Source organism: Lottia gigantea (assembly GCF_000327385.1).
Source record: "Lottia gigantea unplaced genomic scaffold LOTGIsca_33, whole genome shotgun sequence".
NCBI lineage: Eukaryota > Metazoa > Mollusca > Gastropoda > Lottiidae > Lottia > Lottia gigantea.
This window is the reverse complement of record NW_008709110.1, coordinates 2,368,757-2,392,701: the sequence shown is the minus strand read 5'-3', so window position 1 is coordinate 2,392,701 and position 23,945 is coordinate 2,368,757. Positions and strand designations below refer to the sequence as shown.

General features: G+C 32.3%; 3 protein-coding genes across 3 annotated transcripts; all 3 read left to right on the top strand.

The window, feature by feature from the left end:
- Positions 1-2,024: 2,024 nt before the first annotated feature.
- LOTGIDRAFT_232963 (hypothetical protein) lies at positions 2,025-3,947 on the top strand. Its single transcript, XM_009058325.1, has 3 exons — positions 2,025-2,179; positions 2,682-2,841; positions 3,294-3,947. The coding sequence occupies exons 2-3, from the start codon at positions 2,708-2,710 to the stop codon at positions 3,802-3,804; spliced, it is 645 nt and encodes a 214-aa protein (XP_009056573.1). The 5' UTR covers positions 2,025-2,179; positions 2,682-2,707; the 3' UTR covers positions 3,805-3,947.
- Positions 3,948-5,545: 1,598 nt separating this feature from the next.
- LOTGIDRAFT_232962 (hypothetical protein) lies at positions 5,546-6,788 on the top strand (the record flags this gene model as incomplete). Its single annotated transcript, XM_009058324.1, has 2 exons — positions 5,546-5,613; positions 5,931-6,788. The coding sequence occupies 2 exons, from the start codon at positions 5,546-5,548 to the stop codon at positions 6,442-6,444; spliced, it is 582 nt and encodes a 193-aa protein (XP_009056572.1). The 3' UTR covers positions 6,445-6,788.
- A 4,607-nt stretch (positions 6,789-11,395) lies between these two features.
- On the top strand, positions 11,396-23,325 carry LOTGIDRAFT_162365 (hypothetical protein; the record flags this gene model as incomplete). The annotated part of the gene is made up of 9 exons (XM_009058323.1): positions 11,396-11,462; positions 12,105-12,252; positions 12,486-12,580; positions 12,815-12,900; positions 13,253-13,351; positions 20,228-20,352; positions 20,736-20,796; positions 22,847-22,942; positions 23,146-23,325. 9 exons carry the CDS (start codon positions 11,396-11,398, stop codon positions 23,323-23,325), a joined length of 957 nt encoding a protein of 318 aa, XP_009056571.1.
- Between the last annotated feature and the right edge of the window lie 620 nt (positions 23,326-23,945).

The following is a 23,945-nucleotide window of genomic DNA, read 5'->3' as shown; positions in this document are numbered from 1 at the left end:
TCAAATAATTCTGGACATTTTTCAACCTGGTTAGTGTTGCGGGTTGCAGGGGCATACAGGAAAAGATGTAAAGTCATGTGGACAGTAAACAGAGGTCCTGTATGTGCAATCATCGAGTGATAATTGGAAATAAAAAAAAAAGTTAACAAGTTCAGTCTAGAATTGTTATGTATGAGCTAGGATGTAAAACTCTTTTCCATTTCTATTCCATTTTTATGAATTGTTCAGACAACAATGAAATCATTTCAACATCTCATATTTTTTAGATTATGACAGAATATATTCAGTGGTATGATATTTTGGAGAAATGGTCGTATGACGAATGAAACCTAAAGCAGTGTAACTGACGGTTTTATTCTGAAGTTTATCAATTTCCATCATATAATAAAACTTTATCAATATCTCCTTATAATATGATTGGTTGTCTACACATACATGTAGAAATCTTATTCTATTTAAATACAAATTGTTTTTTGTAATTTTTGTTAATTGTTTACCAGTACATGTATTGTGAATGCGTAATCTTTAAGATGTATATATTTATGATTTATCTCATTTATCATGTATTAATCCCTTTTGTAATAGGCATTTAAATGAAACTGTTTTTCTTGTAGCTCTGTTGACTATTAACAGTGCTTAAAATCTTGTCACTTGCTAGGTTATATGGGTTCTTATCCAAGTCAAAAAGTGAATATTTAAGATATTATTTTATCCATTGGTATATGGGTACAAAGAGATATTTGTCATATATTTTTTTGCATGGAATAAGCTGATCAAAGGAATCCTCAGATCTTAGTAAAGTGTTGTCATTTTTTCTTTAATTAAAGGTTTATCAAAGTTTGACCAGTATAAATACTGATAATCCATCAAAATGTTTATATAGCTATTCATATAAACTTGTGTAAGATATTGTAATGAACAATCAAACTAGTTGATAACTATGTATATAATTTTGTCAGCTCAATATAATCTATCTTTTAAATCACTGTGTATTTTCTTGGTCATATTTTATCATAATTTCATGAAATAAATGCACTTCTTCAGACTTTCTTTCTCAAAATATCCATCAAGAGATTGTAAAAATATCAAATGATTGCTGATGGTTAGAAGCTACTTACTGCAACTTTTCAATGCAGAAGGCCAAGACTAGAAAAGTGAGGTATATTTTCCTAAAACAGTATCTGAAATGGTATACAATATACCACCCAATCATTTCATTTTCTGTTTTGAAAATGGTAATGATGGACTCACTTTCTTTTGAAAAAAGACTTTTTAATCAATTGACAGTTTGCAGCAACCTGATATTCTTAATCTGAACCTTAATAGAAATTGAGATAACTCTACCTAAAACAATCCTTTCTTTTGTCAAATTAGTGATCTGTGATTTTGTGTAGGTTTTTTTAGATTGGGTTGGTTAAGTCCATCAAGAATCATTGGTTAAAACCAAAACTCTTTGGTTTTAGAAATTCAGAAAATTCCCAATACAACCATAATTGTTAAAAATATTAGACACTAGAGATTAGAATCTAATGAAGACATATTCAGATATTCTGTTATTCAGATGTAGTGATGTAGTCCGAATCGTGTGAGAAATATTTGAACATTTCGGATTTTCCATATGTAATCCGAAACTCGTTTCTACCAACCCCTATAAGTAAAATGGAGAAGTATAAAATGTCTCGTGAAATACATAAGTTTCGGTAAATGGCTTTAAGACAAGACTGGGGAGACAACAGAAGTCAAAATAGCAAACAAACACATGATTCGTGAATGAAGAATGCGACCGACAAGACAGCAGGTTTCGTTCCATACATCGATGTTTCGGTTTGTGTCAATTGATTTGCATAGTTATTATGTCCTTGAAAACTTTTCATTTTATTCTTTCAAAATCAACCCAAAATTTCATATTTGCAAGCCTTTGAAAACTATACATGGTCCGACAAGTCTTGGAGTAATGACTGTCAGTCAATACTCCAAGGACAAGTAGACTGCCTTTTAACATGAGTTAAAAATTTGAGGGTAGCCGGACTCGTGTGTCGAGGAGAAATGATCAACTCATCACTGATATTACGATGCTATTGAGCTATGCCTGAGTGAAAGATTAATGTAACTCCTTTGAGAAAGAAAACATTAGCTCTTCATTCCAACCATAATCATCTACGAAGCGCTGTTTTTTTCTGTAAATATGACGTATTAAAGTTTAACAGTTTAACAATGTTCTGGTGTGCATGGCCTTGGACATTATTAAGAGGAATGACTTTGTCATGGTTTGATTTGAGTTTAGATTTCATTCCAATTAATTATAAAGCCTATTTTGACATAATTTTATTTGCCTACAGTGATTTCAATTAGATTATAATTTTCAGTTAATAATAGTTATAGTTATTTTCAGTTGAAAATAGTATCTTAAATGAACGCAAAAAAAAAATGTATTTAACATACCAAGTTCAATCGTCTTTGAAAAGAAATGTCTTTGCCTATGAGTGGGGATGTCTAATTTTACTGATTATTTTTGTAAGAGTTGGAAAAACTCCTTCTTAATGGTACTGTTATAAATGTCTAAACACACCGTCCCATTCAAATTTGACAGAGGGTTATTTTTTCAGCAAAAATTTCATTTACGTACAAATGTATGAAGACAGCAGTAATATTATTCAATGTGATTTATCTTACTGTTATAGGAAGGACATGCTGCTATATTCTTAAAATGAAGCTCCCAAATGTAGCGTTTCGTGTAGATGACACTGGTGAAATTCCTGATGGAGCTCGGGTCATGACCAAAGATGAGGTATACAATTACCAAATGCAAAAAGTTATAAATTATAAACCCAGATCTGACATGTAAGTTTGAATTATCAAGATGAAATTGAAATATTACAATGTTTTTTAAATAGCATTTATTGGCAAAGAATTCTTTATTGTGACACATTAGAATTTATTTGAAAAAGTCTGACAAACTGTTGAATTTTGATATCAATAAATAATTTGAAAATCAAACTAGTTTTATATTCTTTTTTAACCAGATAAAGTTTATAAAACAGTGATTACTCCTGCTTCTGATATGAATACGAAAACCATTCTTCATATTAAAAACAAAGACCATAATAGTGTTGAAAACTGGAAGTTGTAGGTGTCATGTAATTTGTTTTGCTCCTTGCCCTGCAAAAGTGGTTTTTCTCTCCTTTAGATCTTAATTTAATTTCTATTTGCACTCAGCCAAAAATATCTTTATTCAAAAATGTATTTTTGTACCAACTACTACTTGTAGTTAATTTCATTTCTTGTTTTTCCAGGTACATGATTTTAAAGGCAAATGACCTTGTTGCTTGTGGATCATTCTTGTCTACAGTAGGAGTAGTGTCAATATTTCGCAATGTATTTAAAGTACCTTTTACTAAAGGATCTATCTCAACTGTGATACCAGTTGTAGGAGGCTCTGTTATTATGGCAGCAATAATGCATGGTGTACCAAGACATAAAATCATACTTGGTAATTCTTCCCAGTCAATCAGATGGAGATCAGGAATAAGTAATGGTATAGCTTGTGGACTTATTTCATCAATGTTAAGCTTGTCATATTGCTTGAGCTTGAGGCGTAGAATAGATGGAAGCACCTATGTTCAGATCTTTAAATCTGTTAATATCAAACAATTGTTCTATATATGTCTTGGTGTGACATTCTTGCAATCTTGTGCTGGGTATTTTATAGCAGATCAAGAAATTAACTGTTTAGAAAAAGCAACATTATTTCAGCATAAACATTTGACTAACACTGAAGAAAAGGAATCCACCTCTTATGATTAAAAAAAATAAAGGGAGAAATATTTCTTTGAGTGATGTGTGTAAAATATATATAATTTTTTGTGACTCAACTTTTATGTTACATGTTTTTGAGTCCTTATACAAATAAATCCTGTAATTGTAGAGTAAAATTTGAAAAATATTTAGTATGAGTTATTGCCTTTGTTTTTGAAACAAGATTTTTAGCTTTTGCTAGAAAAAACTATTCTTGTGAAATTGTTTATCACCCTTGCGTGAACCCTATTGAAAATCAGAAAATGTGTAAAAGGAGTTATTGACCTTGTTGTAGAAAACGCTTTTAGTTTAAGCCTGTAATCACAGAAAGGCAATCGATTCTTGCCAGAGTTTGACAAAACTTGGTAACATTATTCTGTATTGCCCCCAAAAAGTACAAAAGAAGTGTATGACTGAATGTTGAATATTTCAAACTGGTGATAGTTACCTTAGAAACTAAACTGCCTAAAATTTTACCTTGCCTTGCAAGCTATCCATATATTCATGATGTCTTAGTACTTTTAGTGCTGTTTTATTATGTACCAAAACCTGATTCAGATGCATGATTTAGGAAGCATCATATCTATAAGCCTGACCCTCCCCTAGAATGTATTCGAAAAAAATTAGTTCTGCTTTAGCCATGCACTAGCCCTAAGTTGTTTATATGAGTTAGTTTTAGGAGAAAAGCAAAAAAATCTATGGAAAAAGGAGCAGTGGATAAGATATTATTACGATAATGGCTTTGAACTATCCTAGTTTCAAGTTTATTTATTAAACGTGAATCCGATATTATATACTAATTGACTAGGGTTTTTTTTTCGTTACATGTTGTTGACACTGCAAAATCCTAAAACTATACACAGCATGATAGTCTGAAGGGTACGATACGTTACCGCCGTTGACCTATGATTGCTCGTGTGAATTGTATTATGATGGCTTTATTTTCAATCTATAGTTTCAATCTAAGGTCATTTCAATTTCAATTGAATGAAAAAGCGATGATATGCAAGGCTTTCACCAGGATGAATCGGCAGTTGAAACTATCATCATTGATGATTGGGTGCGCCTTGAAACTTAAGTGTACACCAACTGAATCAATTGAACGCGTTGAACTAACATTCAAAGATGACCATTATTTTGGCTGACAATAGATCAATTTAGATTGAAATATCTTATTAGCAATCCATCGTGCTGTGCTGAACTGAAGAAGGTTTTGCTGGGGATTAATTCTCACTTGCTGGGGCACAAACCCCAACCTAACAACAGGGCTGCCTATAGATTTTGCGGATTTGCAACTTTAATTGTGGCTAATCAAAGGAAATATTGGATCGTATAAGTAGTCTTTTTAACTTGCAAACTGTGATGCGATACCACTGAAATTGGCTCCTATGGCAAAGACATAAAACTTGCACTTGCATACACAGTAGCCTACAATCCAATAGTTAATTATGGACATGTGAGATAAACTGGTCTTTTTCCAAGGCATCAGAACACCTCTAATTTCTATTCATATAAATATTAGCAATTTCATTTCTATAAATGAAAATAAGAGAACCATTCTTTAAGAACTACTCGGCATACTTCAGTAGGGACAAAGGTTGAAATAGGTTACTTGTCTGAAGATTGCACAGCCTCACACAGTAGTATAATATTAAAATACCAATAACTATTTAAATGGTTTTCAGGTATAGAACATTTTACATAGAATATTAATGCCAGTTGTTAAAAGGGATTTTGAATCATATATATAATGAAAGAAGGCAATTCATCAGATGTACTCGGTGATGAGCAGTTTAAGAAAATATTTAAAGAAGCTGGGTAAGTTTTCTAATTGATTTTCCAAATATTAATCCATGTGATCTCACATATTGAAAACTCCTTCAGCTTTTAAACATATTTGGTGATCGGGAATAGTGAAAATAGCATAGCTTCTTTTTCGACTGCTTGTTATAAAACTTGGGAGGCCTATGATAAAGAGATTAAGATCAAGTGATAAATAAAGAAGTTTGGAACAATATTTGAATTGTAACCCCTGTAGTCATAAAAAGATAAAATGTAGAAGGTCCTAAATTGTTCAAATTTCAATTAAACATTCAACCTTATCCTGTGATCTAATACCTTTGGTTTTATTCCAGATGGCCTGTGAGATATGGAAGTGCTATTGTGATAACTAGTGGTGTTATAACTGGAAATATTTTCAATAATCACTACAGAACAATCTGTCGAATGGGTAAAGCTTTTCGGATGACAACATTGATACCTGTTGCTCTGTTTTGCCCTTTATTTGGAGGAATACTTCATGCTGCTGAAGTAAACAAACTTATTTTAAAGAAAAAACTTAAATTGGAATGTCCTGTTTGTTATGAACTAAAATCTGGTTTTGTTCAACTTATAGCTGGTGGAATATATCCACTATTAACAGCGTTTGTTTGCTGCACTGGTTTAACCAAAAAACACAAGCCAAGTAATCTACAGAAAATTGGAATGTTTGACACCACTTCAAAATTATCACAATTTAATATGGTCTTACCTAAAAGATTAGCCCTGTCTTTGTTTCTGTTTAATTTTGTTATTGGTGCTATAATTGCTCAGTTGGAATTAAGGTCTTTATTAGATCAGATGAAAGAAGAAGGAAATCAGACAGACTGAAAGAATTTTGAGTTGGTTTTAACAATATTTGGATTATGAAAACATTCATAGGAATTAGGAACTGTAAAGATTATTGAAAACTGAGGAGGAGTTTTTTTGATTTTGTGAATACTCAAAGACCCTAAAGTGAAGTGACTGTATGCCAATGTTTATGATCACAAAGTATCAAATGTATGAAGATAATGGTAATGTTGTTTATATGTTTTAGAGTAAAGAAAAAGTTTCACAATGCTCTTTATTAAATTCTATAAATTTAAATATTTTGTTAACATGGCATGAGAATGAAATGCTATGCAATGTATTAATAAATTCTGTGTAATCGAAATAATTATTTTGTGCCAAATACTAATGGTCTTATGTTCTAAGGTTATTTTATGCTTTGGGGGATTTTTATGCATTCATGATATGCGCTAGTCAGTGTGTAAGCACCCAAAAGTTTTAGGGACCAGAGAATCTGCTGGAATGAAATAGGAGATCAGCCTGAGGGTCTTGGGGTTACTTGGATTGAACCTCTTTGGTCGGCTAGAGTTGATGTAGAAATGACGTAATTATCTTCAGTGCACATGCGAGTGAGGGTCGCAATCGAATTTGATAGGAGGCAATATGGCGGGACTTTTGACCATATATAGACATTCAATGCTACAATGTTAACTCTCCAAATAGTGAATATCAGACAGGAACTTCTAACTGGGTAAAATATTATGTCACATGAGTCTCAAATATTACAGTTTGGTTGTGACTTGAGTCTAACCCGGGGCTCCAATTGTAGTCACCCATAGCCATAGAGGTGGTTTACGTATCACATGATGCACAACTTCACGAGTTAAAAGAGTGGATTGTCCTACTAAAGTCATGCCTGTGTTCTATTGTAACCATATTACGGCTCAGCTGATTTCTCCCATTATTCTCTGTTATGTATGATAGATATTTTTCAAATGTGTAGACTTCTCTATACCGTTTCAATTTCAAACTACAAAATGTTCTTATCGATTTTATTCTTTTTCGCTGTTTAGTCAAACCCTCGAGTAGATTGGAATACAGTTCACAATATTTGTAGGTAAACTGACAGAACTTCTTAATATTACACTTTCAATGACATCCTGATATTACTGAAATACATTATACCAATGTCATGAGTAGAAAAAAACTGACATTGGCTGAGTAGCCGAAGTATTCAAGGGAATCAAGGACATGATTTGGATAAGTAGGCATGTTTCCGTAGACATGTGATGCATTCACCAGTCATTCAAATTTTACTAGCATTACATTCTAGACTCGAGACTTTCGGAATATATTTTCATCAAACTCTTTATGAAGATTTTGATTTGATAACAACAAAATTCTGTGTATTTAGTTTTATGACCGAGTTGTTTAATATCGATCGGCTATATCGCCGGTCTGGTCATAACTTGTTCCAGTTTTTCGGCAAAGTTGATTACCAAGTTCAATCTCAAACGACGGAACACGTTGCTCTCTGTCAAATTTTTAATGATTTCTTTTATTTGAAAAACCAATGATATGTAGTCTTCTATGTAAGTTGACCAATCTTCAGCTCATCATTTCAATCTGGTATTTGAAGAAGCGTAGACTGAACCAATTCTGTTATACAATCTTGCAAAACTGCCATTGACACAGGACACAACGTCACAAGGCTAGCCTACTACTAGTCATAGAAGTCCGAATCATCCGCCTCTGACATCTGTTTCTTAAATCTTGAACCTGTCTATTGGATTTTTTCTTTCCGAAATTTGGAAAAGATGTGAGGAACAATTTTCTTTACTTTGGATACTCATCCAAACTAAGAAATTACCCAAAGCCAAAATCAAGATTTGTGAAACTGAAGACAGAGCAAAGTCAAAGAGGCCACTGTCATAAATTGAATTGAAAAGGGAAACTCCAGACTTGACATTTTTTCTCTTCCAAAGTTGTGAACAACAGGAACTTTCTGTCTGAAACTTTAAATCAGTTTAAATATATTCAGCAAGGACAACTATTATGGATATACTACTCTGTTAATTTAATTTTGCAACGTTTCAATTCACATACAGGAATCTTTATCAAGCATAACAATTAATAATGGAAATACAGAATAACAAAACATATATATATAGAACAGAACTCTGTCTTTCCAGTTTGGTAGGTTGCACGCTAGAATATTGGGTTCCCATTTAATGTTGTGGTTCGGATGATTCTGAATGTGTTCTGCTATAGCTGATTTTTCAATTTCTAACTTGTTACAGACTGATTTGTGTTCTTTTAGTCGGACAGATATAGGTCTGGATGTCTCACCAATATATGTCTGTTTACAACTGCACTCCAGTTTGTATATAACAGCTTTGGGGTCTACGGTTGGTTTATCAATTCTTCCATCAGCTTGCAGGTGGTTCTGTAAGGTTGGTTGACTTTTAAAGGATATATCGATATTCAGGTTCTTGGTAATAATTCGTTTAATCTGATGGCTGATAGTTCCAATATAGGGGATAACCATTTTTGTGGGTGCATTATTCTTCTGGGTAGGTTGGTTTTGGTGGTTGATTGTTCTGTTTATTGTATCTTTAACTAATTTAGGTGGGTAATTATTATAGGTAATAAAGGCATTACGTAGGTGGTCAAGTTCAGCGTTAAGTAGGTCTTTTTCACATATGTTGTGCACTCTCTGGGTCAGGGTAGAAATAATTCCTGGTTTGATTTTGGTTGGGTGGTTAAATTGGTAATTAATGTACTGATCTGTATGAATTGGTTTTCTGTATATATTGGTGCGGATAGTGCCAGTAGTTCTGTCAATCATAATATCTAGGTTATCTGTATTCCTAATCACTAATCCCCCCCACCTATTACGATTGGTTTTTAATTACTTTGTAGTGCTTCATCCTTTTATGTTATTTATGCTGAGTATGTTATCTTTGATCTTTTATTATTGTTGTCTAATTATCACCAATCTGAGGGAGTTATAGGTGTCAGTGTTTACTATATATATATATTTAGTTATTCTGTATTTCCATTATTAATTGTTATGCTTGATAAAGATTTCTGTATGTGAATTGAAACGTTGCAAAATTAAATTAAAGGAGTAGTATATCCATAATAGTTGTCCTTGCTGAATGTTCTACCTACTTCTAAATGTCATTTAAAGATTAGTTTAAATATAACTTGAACATAGTTTGACAATGTAATATCCAACATTCCCATAATACAGTAAATGAAATCAACCTATCAAACCCTAGTTCCTTAAATTTCATGTAACAATATAGAATACCTAGGTGATCTAGAAATCTTTCGTGCTTAATACAGATCGAAGACAAGGTATTTGTGTAGTTAAGTCATAGGCCTACCATTAGGCCTATTAATCCCCCACAATATTGATGTGCCATTCCTGTAAAAATACTTCAAACTAGGAATTATACCCACCATCTCTATTTATGTCTTTTCTATAAATCACAGAGTATCTTAAGTTGACGAGTCGTCATTTTAACATTCAGATAATTCTGGACACATATGGATTTGAAGGCTCAAATTTCAACGGTAAGCTTTGAACACTAGCCTATAACTGATTGATTTAGCTGAAAAAATTCTAGCTTCTGAGACTAAAGTATGATTGGTGAAAAAAATGGCCTACCTGTCACTTTAATGTATTTTATTAGGTCCAAAAAAAAAATAGCTCACCAAATTAGGTCAAATTTGTATAAGCTGATGTATATAGGTTAGTGATAAAAGTTTGTTGTGACCCTATGCTCTAAAGGGTTACTGTAGATCAAGACAAGCATGAATGACATTCAATACCTATAAACTGTAGATAAAAGATACAGTACTTGTCCATACATTTATATTATGTATTGCGGACAACTAGTACAGTTCATATATTAAAGAAAGGTTTCCTTATTTTTTGGTGTGAAATTAAGCAAATTATTGATTAATTGGTGTTTCTAATGAATTATCATTATGTTCTTATTGCATATGATTAAAAGTTTTAACCAATCAGACTTTTTGATCTTTCTTGATTGGTCTCTCATTGGAATTATGGTAATTCTCTTCTAATTAAGCTAAATAATTATGAATTAATTATTGACAGGTGAGACAAAATGGTATCTTTCCAAGTCATTAGAGCACCTCTACTTTCTATTCATTAAGAATTAGCATTTTCATTTTCATAAATGAAAATAAGGGAACCTATCTTTAATGATAAGCTTTCGACTTGAAAGAACCATCCACCTATGAAATGTAAAATTTGAGACAGTTTATTCTCAACTGATTCAACTACAGTGGCTTGATCTGTTCTGAATTGAACAGCTTGCACATTTGTAAAAGAAGGAAAAGGTCTAGAAGTGAGGTTTGTTGATTATGAAAAACATTTTGATACACAAATACAAAGTGTAATAAATACAATTATTTTGACTTAGTTGTCATATCAGATTTCTATTTTGAAAAGTAATACAGACTGCTTGAATGGAATCCTAAAAGCTAAAAAAAAGTATATTTCTTAAATACCAGCAGTGCTTTAAGAAAGAGATAAATTTGACCTAAATGACCGCGATTGTTTTCAAAGGGGTGACAGATTGAAATATGTATTAGTTACTACAATTATATTCCTACCATTAAATCAATTAGATTTATAGCTTGTTTTTAATCACTCTATTTTTTTTTAGTATACTATAAAGTCTTCTTGCTGTACAGCTGTTTTAGTTAGCAGGTTATTTCAGAAATCATATTTATCCGTGAAAATTTAATGAAAAGAAAGGTTTTGGATTTGAAGACACCTTGATAGACAGAAAAGAAATCTCAGTTGAGTTGATTCTCATTATAAGTTTTTATTGATTTCAGAATTAAGTATCCTCAAAAATAACAGATCCAGGTCTATTCTTGGTTTCCAAGTTTTAGACTTCTCAACTAACTAACCACGGAGGACTTAGAAGAAAAATCCATTCAAAGACATTCCAAAGGTGAAACTGCCAATATGGTATCTCCTGTAGATTGGAGACCTTTTATATTTGGTGGGTTGGCATCTATGACTGCTGAAAGTGGTACGTTCAAAGTTTTAAAATATTGTTTTGCAATATAAATATAATATATAAACACTTTAGAACTTATTTGAGGAATGAAAGTGTTTTAGTAAAATAGCATAGCGTGATAGTAAAAATAGATTGTATCATTTTTATCTGTGGAGCATTATATTAACATCAGCAATGCTTCTCAGCCACATGTCCACTTGTGGCCTTTGCCCTTCCCATAATTGAAGGTCCAGGGTTCAATGATGAACTTCAATCCCGGCATAGGTCAAGATAATACCTTATGATTTTTCAAATAGGTTTCCCCTGTCAGTGATTGACAGATTGACAAGGATAATCTAGTCATTTGGATAATATAAACTGAGGCCTTGTGTACTACATTCTGTGCACATTAAAGATCCCTCAACAGTTGGAAATCGAAAAAGAGCAGGCTGGCCTGGCAAAATTCCTACATTGCACCCTGCATGGCGTTGTCTGTCTTCATTAGCCCACATGGTGTAGAAAACTCCATTCATTTCATTTTTTTCCCATAATTGATAAAGTATACAGATTTTATGGATTATCTTACATTATCATGATCATGGTCATGGTTGTTATTTTGGATCTCAGGATTTAGTGACTACATGCTCAGTAATTCATCTTATTTTTATGAATTAGGTACATTTCCAATTGATACAACTAAAACCCGATTACAAATTCAAGGTCAAGTTATAGATACTAGATTAACAGAATTAAAATATCGTGGCATGACCCATGCTTTATTTAGAATATTTAAAGAAGAAGGATTTTATTCTTTATATTCAGGGTAAGAAATTCTAGTTTTCTGTTTTGTTTTATAACTTTGATTCCTTTGGGAAATGATATCTAATTTCATATGAATTTGGATACCGTACTTTCCATGTCAATTGTCTACACAATCATTACTTATAATGTTTCCTGCAATTGTTCAGAATTACAATATTATATAATGCCATTGCAGACTATTTTATTGTAAAAACAAGATTCAATTACTTGTTGACATTCACTTGTATATTTTAGAATTGCACCAGCCTTATTAAGACAAGCTACGTATGGTACTATTAAAATAGGAGGATATCAGAATCTCAAACGCTTATTTTCTTCAGATCCTAAAAGTAAGTGACAATCTAACAACTTAAGAACTTTATTTATAGATACTGTTATTACTTATAATATAGGACTTTTCTTCACCAAAATAATACATGTATAAGAAGTCTGATACATATTTTAGGATTGAGGCTTATGAAATGAAATATAATTTGCTTCTTGGAAACATGGTCATGTGATTTGTGTGTTTAGATGAACAACAATATGATTCAAGATTAGATTATATCATTAATATTTTTCAGATGAAAAACTCAGTATTAATGTTTTTTGTGGTATTGTAGCTGGAGTTATCTCCAGTTTTATGGCTAACCCTACAGATGTATTAAAGGTAAGATAATATCAAATAAATTTTTATTTGAACTCTTTAATCAAAAGTTGTATATCCCATAATTTCTCTGCAAGAGCACAAAAATTAAGTATCCAGATCTGTATTCAGATAAAGTTGAACAATAACCTACACTTTTAATTTATTACTTTTTAATAAGCTTTTATATTTGTGATGGTTGGCTACGTGAAAGTTTGTAAGTACTTTCTTAAATGGGAAATATTGCTCAAGTTTCAAATATTTGCCAGTATTTTAAGACAGATGTTTAACTTTTAATTGTGGATGACAGGTTTATTTGCTCGCATTATATGATTTACGAGAGAATAGTTCTTGAATAATAATTTGGATGTTCTAGGTTAGATTACAAGCTCAGGGTTCATCTAGATCTTCAGATTCAATGTTTAGATCATTTATGAAAATTTATCAATCAGAAGGAATTCCTGGTTTATGGAGGGTAAGTAAAGATTGTTTTTAGTGGCTGTACTCAAGACACAATTGGTATCATAAGAGATAAAAGTCCAATTTCACAAAAAAATGTATGTCCTAATTCTGCAGCAGTTAAGAATATGAGTCATTATGACTAGCTCATCACACTATATGTACAGATTGTACAGTACTTTTGAGGGGTCCATCAATCAGCCGAACAGGATTCGGGAATAAAGAGTCAGTAGATTAGAACAAATAATTTTCATCCATAATAATATTCAAAATACACCATACAGCATGAATCTATTTTGTCGTGACAGCCATCACATAGACAAATTCTAATAATAGTTCCGAACAGTTCCAATAAGTAGTAATATTAGTAATTAAGATTAAGCCACAACTGTAACCTAATTATCCGGATTAGGCACATCTAATTCAAGTAAGCAAATTTTATGAATCGGTCATGTTAAAATCACAGAACCTCGATTAACATCTGATTTATTATGTCGTTTTGCGCAAGTTGCAACAGTCGAACACGTTTTAAAATTAACAGTTCTAACTAAACCATCCTTTGATCTAAATGCTTCGACAACTCTAGCCAAAGGCCATTGTCCACGTGAAAAATTATCATCAGCCACCAGAACTAAGTCTCCAACAGCAATATTCCGTTTAACAGTATACCATTTGGATCTTTCTGTCAACGTAGGCAAATACTGGTTTATCCATCTACGCCAGAACAAATCACTAATATATTGAGCCTGCCTCCATCTTCGCTTTAAATAAAGATCTTTCTTGTCAAATGTTCCTGGAGGTACACTAGAAGTAAAACGTAAATGTAATAGATGGTTTGGAGTAAGTGGTTCATCATCTAATACACTGTCACTGTTCCTAGTCAATGGTCGACTATTCAAAATAAGAATAGCTTCAGCTACAACAGTCAAAAGAACTTCATCGCTTACAATTTGTTCTTTAAGAACAGATTTTAAAATTTGTTTCACAGAGCGGATCATCCGTTCCCATATCCCTCCCATATGACTAGCTGTTGGGGGGTTAAAGTTCCATGAGATACCTTTCGATACACAAAAGTTAGAAAGTACACGAAAAAGGGGGTTTATCAACTTGAAGTCTCTGTTGCGGTAAATCAGCCATATATTGAACCTCTAATTTCTTGGAACGTCTTTGACAAATGATACACTTCAATAAAACGCGTTTCACAGCTGCTCTCCCATTAATAATCCAATATTTCTGTCTGAGGTAAGCTAAGACAGATTCTTGACCCATATGTCCAACATAACTATGAGCATCTCTAATTAATAAGTCAATCACATGATGCCTTTTTGGTAAAATTAAGGGATGTTTTACATAGTCAATCAATGCAACATTTTCTAATTGTCCTCCTACACACAATAAACCATTATCTAGTCTAGGATTTAACTTAACCAATGCGGAACCACATTTCCTCAAAGTTTTCTTGGTTTTTGATTCTAAAATTTTCAAAGTCTCAGGAAAAGATTCAGCTTGCACATGCTTAACCATTTCAATTTCGGCATTCTTCAATTCGTCCACTTTAACACATCAGGTGATGATTTAAATACAGTTCCATTCTTGCGAGATAAAATTCGATCGCGTAAAATCCTTTTAAGCCTCAATATCCAAGCAACGGCTCTCTTCAACTTTAGAAAAGACGAATATCTTTTGAAAAATTCACTTATAGGATTCTTATTGTCAGTTTCAACAGCATAAATTTGAGCTTCTTTGCGAATTTCAGGGTCTGTATCTAACATAACTGGAATATCAATCATTTTAGGCCATAAGTGTTCTTCCTGGTACAAAAATTCAGGTCCGGTTAGCCAACGATCATTTTGAATAAAAGTCTTTAATTTCAATCCTTTTGATCCATCGTCAGCAGGATTCAAATTTCGATCAACGTATCTGAACTGAGATGCTTCAGCTACAGAATGAATAATAGTCAAGCGATTTGACTCAAATGTGTGAAAACGTTATGTCTCATTATTAATACATTTCAAAACTGACATAGAGTCTGTCCAATACACACAGCAATTAATATTATAGTCTAATTCTTCTTGAATTAATTTACAAAGTTTTACTGAGATGACTGCAGCCGATAGTTCCAATCGAGGAATAGAAATTTCGCGAAGAGGCGCAAGTCTAGCCTTTCCCATCACGAAAGCACAATGAATGTTACCCATATTGTCCACAAATCTCAAATAAGCTACAGACGAATACCCAACACGCGAAGCATCCGAAAATAAATGAAGTTGAGTATCAACAATGCCAGTCAAATCTTTCGACTTAAAACTCCTTGGAACTTGGATTTCACAAAGTCTTTGGGAATCAGTCAACCATCTTGTCCACTGTGATTTGTCCTCGTCCGATATTGCATCGTCCCATCCTAATTGTTTTCTACTTAGCATTTGTAGAATTAATTTCGCCTTCATAACGAACGGTGCTATGAAGCCTAAAGGGTCAAATAGTGAATAAACAATAGAAAGAATTCCCCTTTTCGTCATGGGTTTGTTAAATGCGTCAACGTAGAGTTCGCTCATATTCTTCCAAATAAAACAATCATTGTCCGTGTTCCATTTAATGCCAAGAGCACTTTTAGTTGGTAATTTTTCCAAGTCCAGGTTAACAATTGATTTTGTTTTTTCATTTACTGGAACATGAGTCAAAAATTCACGATTGTTACCGCAACATTTAGTGATATGAAAACCACCTTTAGCTAAAAGTTCAGTCAAGTTAGTATACAGGTTAATAGCTTTATCAACAGTATCAACAGATTTCATCAAATCATCGACGTACATATTACGTAGAACAGTTAAAATAGTTTCAGAGTCAAAGTCATTCTTGTGAGATCTAGCACAAAGTTTTACGCAATAATTTGCAACACATGGTGATGATGTCGCACCAAAAATGTTTCACCATCCTAAATTCTTCTACAGAGTTAGACAAGTCATGATTCTTCCACCACAAGAATCTAAATGCATCGCAATCTTTAGGATCAACTGCCACTTGGTGGAACATAGCTTCAATATCAGCAGTGATTCCAATCAACTCCTGTCTAAACCGCAATAATATTCCAACCAACAAATTAGCTAAGTCCGGTCCCTGTAATAAGTTCTTGTTCAGGGAAGTATTACCAAATTTGGCAGCACAATCAAACACGATGCGCACCTTTCCTGGCTTAAGTGGGTGTGTTACCGGGTGGTGAGGTAAATACCAAATCCGATCCTCTGATTGAAGCTCTTTTGCTAAAACCAATTCCGCATGACCTTTGTCCAAATAATCTTGAATTGCAGTTTTATATTTATCAAATAAGTCTGGATTCTTAAGAAATCGTCTCTTTAATGTTTTAAGTCTAAATTCGGCCGAAGATTTATTATCGGGAAGTACCGAATGTTCACTTTTCCATGGAAGTGCCACTTGATAGTGTCCATCAACCAACTTTACACTATTCTGAATAATGTCTAAAGCTCGTTTATCCTCAAAGGACATTCCAACTTTATTGTCAACTTCTAAATCACCGAAGTCTGTTTTCCACAAACGATCTAATTGTCTTTTTAAATCAGGGTCCGAATTGTCCACATGAGTGTCAAGTTTGACAAAATTAACTGAATGAGAATCACTCATCTTACGTCCACCAACAGGTCCTAAAATAGTCCATCCCAAGCTATATCGCACAGCAATGGGTTCATGTTGCTCACCATATCTAGATTCTAAAGGTATAAATAAACTAGGGTTTTGTTTTAAACCAATCAACAAGGATATTTCAGGTTCATCCAGATCTTCTAATACGATGTCTTTCAGGTGAGAATAGTTTTTAATATCAGACTTCATTGCTATACAACTATTGGATATAGGCAAATCTTCCACTGTTTTCACGTTCTTCAAATTATATGAAACATTTCCATCCAATGACATCACAGTTATGTCCACATTTTGACTAATCATGTCCGCAGTTCCAGTAATACCAGTAAGTTTTAAAGTTTCTTTAGAATTACTGCCTTCACCTAAAAAGTCAACTTTCTTCTGAGAACACAGACTAAGTTCACTACAATTGTCCTGTAAAATATATGTCTTAAAGAATTCACTATTGTTAATCTTAATTTTACATGGAATGGCACCTAAACATACACGACTCACACCAGCCCCAGTTGCTGCAGTCAATGATCCACATCCATCAGGTTTCTTAGGTTTAACATTGTTTGATTTGTCTTTCTTAAACACAGAAAAGTCTGCACCATGCAATAATGAATTATGATTTCTACCACAATTATCAATTCTACATTTAAAGTCCTTTTTATCACAAGAATTTGAAAAGTGTCCAATGTTTAAGCATTTTAAACACAAAGAATGTTCAATTGTAAATTTTGCTCTATCCTGTGGTTTTAAATTAGTAAACTTTTCGCATCTCCAAACATCGTGTCCATTATTACAATACGAACAGTTTTTAACCTCACTTTGCTTGTGGTTTGTTGGTTTGGATTCAGAGGTTACCATTGTTGAAACTGGTCTAGACATTGTATAGCCTGATTTCTTAACAAACTTGTTATTGTCTGCACGTTTAGAAAAAGTCATATCTTCTCCGAATTCATTGTTTACCAATTCAGCTCTAGATTTAATAAATTTCATAAAATCTAAATATTTTGGCTTCTTATCATTTTTAGTTATACGTCCGACGTTTTCTACCCATTTCGCTCTCAAAAACATAGGTAATTTTCTGCTTAAAACTAACAAATTGTTTATGTGATCCAAGTCAGCAATATAATCTTGTCCCATGCCCATTAAAGTTCGATATGTTATTTCAAGATGTCTCGAAAATTCAAGTAGATGTGCACCATCCGCAGTTTTAATGTCTGGTAAATCTTTAAGCCTTTTTAGATTCTCCCTAGCCACAATGTGGGGTTGTCCAAAGTTTTCAAACAAAGTTTCTTTAGCACTTATATAACCTTCATCCGGCGATAAATTAACACAACATTCTATGGCGTCTCTAGCTTTACCACCGCAATGTTGGATAAGCAATTGTAGTCTTTTAGAATCGTCAGAAGTTTGTTTCTCAAGGCACGTTTCAAAGTTGTGTATAAACGAAGCATAGTTTAATGGATTACCGTCAAATCATAAATATTCTAATTTAGGCGTCAATACTGCCTCGCACAATTTAAGCATTACATCCTCGGTACTAGGCTTAATTTGTTCACTTTTTACAACAGAATTACCATGCATATTTACATTTCTATCAACATCAACATTATTATCAAAATTAATCAAATCACTATCATAACAAGGTACATGATTTACAACAGGTAAATGCTCTTGAATTGGAATAGGATTACGATACAGATACATAATTATTACTCATAGCAACAGGATCATTATATGAATTTTCATAATGACTCGAAGCAACGGCATTATTATCATTTGCATAACTACCAAAAGGAACAGGATTATTATTCAATGAAATATGATCAGGACTATTATTAACAGAAAGAGGATTATTACCATAAGTTGGAACATAATTCCCAACAGGAACAAAATTATTCATAGGTACATATTGATTTACCATAGGATTCATATTAAGAGGTACATAACTTGGCAAAGGATTTCTAACATTTATAGGCGTGAAAGTACTCACAGGGGCAGTATAACTAGATACTACTGGCATAGAATTAGAAACGGGTCCTGGCAAATGCATATAGGTGCTACAAGTAGACACTGGATTTCTTACATGCACATAATTTGGCCTACAGGTAGGAACAGAATGCATATTCCCTAAATTTACATTAACAGTTTCATTAACAAATGTATCAATGTCTTTAAATTCATCAAACTCTGAAAGTCTCTTATTGGTTTCTTCTTCTTGAAAAACCTGTAAACTAATTTCAGCTTGCTCTGCCTCATTCATTGCTTCCATCAATTCCTTTTCTTGGTTCAACTCATTAAACTTCTTGGTTAGTTCATGACTTTGTTTCAGCTGCTTCACTTTTAACTTGGCAAGGGCTAACTTTTCTCTTTTCTTAGCAGCTACACTACTGGTGTCTGAACGTAAATTACTAAATAGATCATCAGACATAATGCTGGTTATAATCAAAACCACATAAATAAGTTTCAAAACTTCAAACATGTAGAGAAATGTCCAGAAAACACCCTTTATAGGTCGTCACAGCTAATAAACAGCTCGTCCATCATTAAATTGTATAATTTGTAAAGTTGTATATTGCACCCACTGTAATTAACTCACAAAAAATGTCAACAATCACGTGTAGCGTCGGCAGGGTAAATAACTTGGAAACTCCATGTACAGATTGTACAGTACTTTTGAGGGGCCATCAATCAGCCGAACAGGATTCGGGAATAAAGAGTCAGTAGATTAGAACAAATAATTTTCATCCATAATAATATTCAAAATACACCATACAGCATGAATCTATTTTGTCGTGACAGCCATCACATAGACAAATTCTAATAATAGTTCCAAACAGTTCCAATAAGTAGTAATATTAGTAATAGTAGTAGTATAGTAGTAGTAATATAGTATAGTAGTAATAGTAGTAGTAATAGTAGGTTTCCAAGTGTTTGGTACCAAACCTGACACAAACACGTCCAAGCAAAGTCCAAATTTACATCAAAAAATAAAATTCCGACATCCATGCCGTTTCTTTTCCAAAAAAGTAAAACGTACGCACAAAATTAGCGACGTAATCAGGTCAATTACATACAAAAACGTAATCAAAAACTAGCCTAACACCAGGCCTAAACTGGTAGCTACACTATATTTTAATCCTGAAATAACTTGGCCAAAAACTTATGTCTTTTTAGCACTTTTTTTTGTTATTTGATATATGTTGATGATACAGTAATAAAAGACAAATGATCATATTTTTAGGGAGTTGGTCCTAATGCTCAGAGAGCAGCTGTTGTTGCAGGCGTAGAGTTACCAGCATACGATGTCTGTAAAAAACATATAATAAGATCGGGTTATTTAGGTGATTCTATAGAAACACATTTTCTGTAAGTATACATTAGAATGGTTCTTAAAAAATTATCCTTTTATTGATTTGAAAATAACCAGAAGAAAAGCACAAGCCAACCAAAATTCTTCATCCCGCCCCTCAGTGTAGTTTAATTCTTAAAATCAAAACAAACCTATATTCATCATTTATTCAGTATGTATGTATCCAGGTATGAAAAACCAAAGTTGTTTGCTGCACACAAGCTGGTTAGAAACAAATGGGATGAAAGTGTGTGTGTACCTTTGTCTTTTGTCTTTTTTTGCAATATTTTTCATTGCAAATAGCATGACCTTGAGTTGGTTTGATTCAGATAAGTAGGATTACATCATTTATGTTTTTGTAAATAATTAAAAATATTCATGTCTCTTTCTGTTTTGATAGAGCTGCCTTCTTTGCTGGTTTTGTTGGAACTGTAGCATCAAATCCTATAGATGTTGTCAAGGTAAACAAGTACACTATATATTTAGATAATTTGACAATTTCTCCTCAAAACTGCTTTTCCAGTTATTGGCATTAACATAAGAAGTAATTTCAATATTGACCTAAAAGAAATGTGATTAAACTGATTTGAATATATATAGCACAACATGCTAACATGCAAAGTTACAAACAAACAATCTTGCAATACAGCAGTAGCATCAATATAAATATCCACATGATTAAGATCTTATGCAAAATGTTTTTGAAATCATGGCCTACTACTATTATATTTACTGCTCTTTGATAGTTACCATAGAAACAGGACTTCATGATACAGTACCCTGTTCTTATTCTACTGCAAATCTTCCAGAAGAAAATGTGCATGATTATAGATTTGATCATTGTGTATGTTGGAGAAATTTTCATAATCTTCAGTTGCCAATAGTAGCAGAAATAACCTCAATATCCCTCCTTTTGCCTTTCTTAATATTGATCTGAAATCACTTTGATATCATTTAAAACAACTAATACGTATGCATTTCATATGTCAGTACAAATCTTTTTTATGAAAGTTTCTTCAACCTTTATCCAATTCATTTCAAATTCATATATCATGTAATGAAAATTAATTATAAATTTTGTTGTGGTCATCTGACCACTTATTTTACTATGATTGGTTAATTGATTTTTAAGGTTTAGATTCTGTCCAACGGAGAAGATGTGGAGAAAGCCGACTAGAACGAAGCCCACATTAAAACAAGGGAAAGGAAGCAGGCACGTTGATTGTGCCCGCACCGTGCCTCTTGAGTGGGTGTAGTTAAGTTGTCTCCCTTTCTAAATTGGTAGCCAGCTATCTTATATGCTGTAAATTTATAGTGTTAGTTTCCTTTAGAATGGCAAATCTGTTTCTTTATCTTGAAACAATCATAGTTAATGTACAGATAAAAACAGGTCCAATACAAGACGTAATGTTCATGGCTATAAACTATAATTCAAGGTTCACTGGTCCTTAGTAATCAGCGAAGACAATTTTCATCAATGAATATTCCCTTAGTTATGTATGATTTTTTCAAGATTAAACTATTGCCATTCTTTCTTTCATGCTATCATTCAATATTTTGTGTGATTAGACTTAATTGACAATGTGTAAGAAATATTATGTATTAATTTGTTTAATGATAGTTATGTATCACCATTGATGGTAGTTTTAATGAAAATTTGTTAAAAATGAATGACAAACCTTTTCAAACCACCCTATTTTGTAAATGCTCAAACATTAACATGAACTCCTCTATCAGATTTTATTTACCCAGTTTTATGAAAATTTAAATTTACCATAAAAGTTGTGAGAGTTATTTTGTTTTGAATTTCAAAATCAACTTTATATCTGATCATTATACCTACAGAAGTTTTCTGAAAATGGGCTGACTACTGAAGAATTTTGTTCATAGACAAGGGTTATAAATTTGTATGCAAATTTCTTATTGTTGAATTCTGACATGACCTCGATTAATATTAATTTTCTCCTTGTGCTATATTGTTTTTTTAAAAATTGAGAAAATATTAGAAAACAGTCAAGTAAAAATTAGATATTCTCAGATTTTGTATTTCATAATCGTCTAGAAAATTATCAACTGTTTCTTACACATAAAGCAATTTACAAAATGGATTTTTTAATTTCAAAGCAAACTTTCGCTGAAAAAGAAAATTAGTGTTTCAATATCACTCAGAAGGTAAATTCAGGAATTAGATTAGGTTCATATGTATTGAAGGATCTTACATTTAGTTTTTGATATAAATATATTTGTTTTGAATATTTCCTAGCAGTATTCTTTGTTTGAAAATTATTTTATGTTCAAAATTGAAATGTATTAATTTAATATGATTCATTAAAAATTTCAAGTTGTAAAATACAATCGCTTTCTATTCCTTGGTAAATCGTTTTATCTTTGACTTCTTTCTGAATTTACCTTCTTAAAATATAAGTCATATTAAACCTTGACCAAAGTATTAAATCTGAATTAAATTCTTGGTTCCTAATTTTCAAGTTCAACTCTTTTATTTTTCTACAGACTCGTCTAATGAATCAACAGAAATTAAAAGTTACTGATACAGCTACTGGTAATATACCTAAAATATATACATCATCTTTCGACTGTTTCGTTAAGGTGAGGATTTTAGTATTTTATTAGTATTAAAGTACTTATATAAAAGTCTAATACTTGAATTTGAAAGTGAAAATAGCTGGATCATATAAAATGATTTTATTTTTTTATTATGATATAAAAGGATAATGTGATCTCTTGAGTAGAAAGCTATACCTGCTTCCTGGAAAATATAGTTATTTAATCCATTTAAATTATTGTTTCAGACCATTAAAACTGAAGGATTTTTAGCTCTATATAAAGGATTTATACCAACATGGGTTCGACTTGGTCCATGGAATATTATTGTATCCTTGAATAAAAATAAATCCAAAAAGTTCAAAAGAAGAAAAAATAGTTGCTTCACATCTTTTGTGCTTTCAGAATATTTGATTTATTTAGCATAATTAGTGCTAGTTATGAGAAACCTGGTGTCCCTTTAGAAAAGAACACTGTTTGATAAGGGTTCATGTTGTTTTAAAATAGACATTAAATTGTGCAGCACTGGAGAGAAACAAGTGAAATTGATATACATTTATATTAAGAATATGTTCCTTATTAAACCTTAACCAATACTAGTTTTTTATGACTTTTGAACAACTAAAGAAGAAGACAAACATCTAAGTAAGAGTAAATCTCATGAAGAAAGAAATTTGGTACAGTTGAGGATTGCCAGAGAGGCTTTTTTTTATAAACCTTTAATTCCGGTGATATTAATTCATGTAATAACTGAAATCCTACCCATACATAATACCTGAAAACTTGGCAAATATCATTATCTGATTGAAAAATAGTTGGTCTTAAGGAAAGTTAAAAAAAAAAGTTTAAGTGATTTCTGGATTAGAATTTCAATTCTTTTTTAATCTTGCTTCACCAACATTGCCTCCTTAAATTGCTCTCATGCAAGTTGTGTTTAGCCTGCACTGCTGTTTGCTTGTCATAATATGTCAGTATTTATCTAATTGGAGTTCTTTGTTACAAAGATGTATTACCTGTTACGTAATAATGCATCTTTAAATGATGTAAG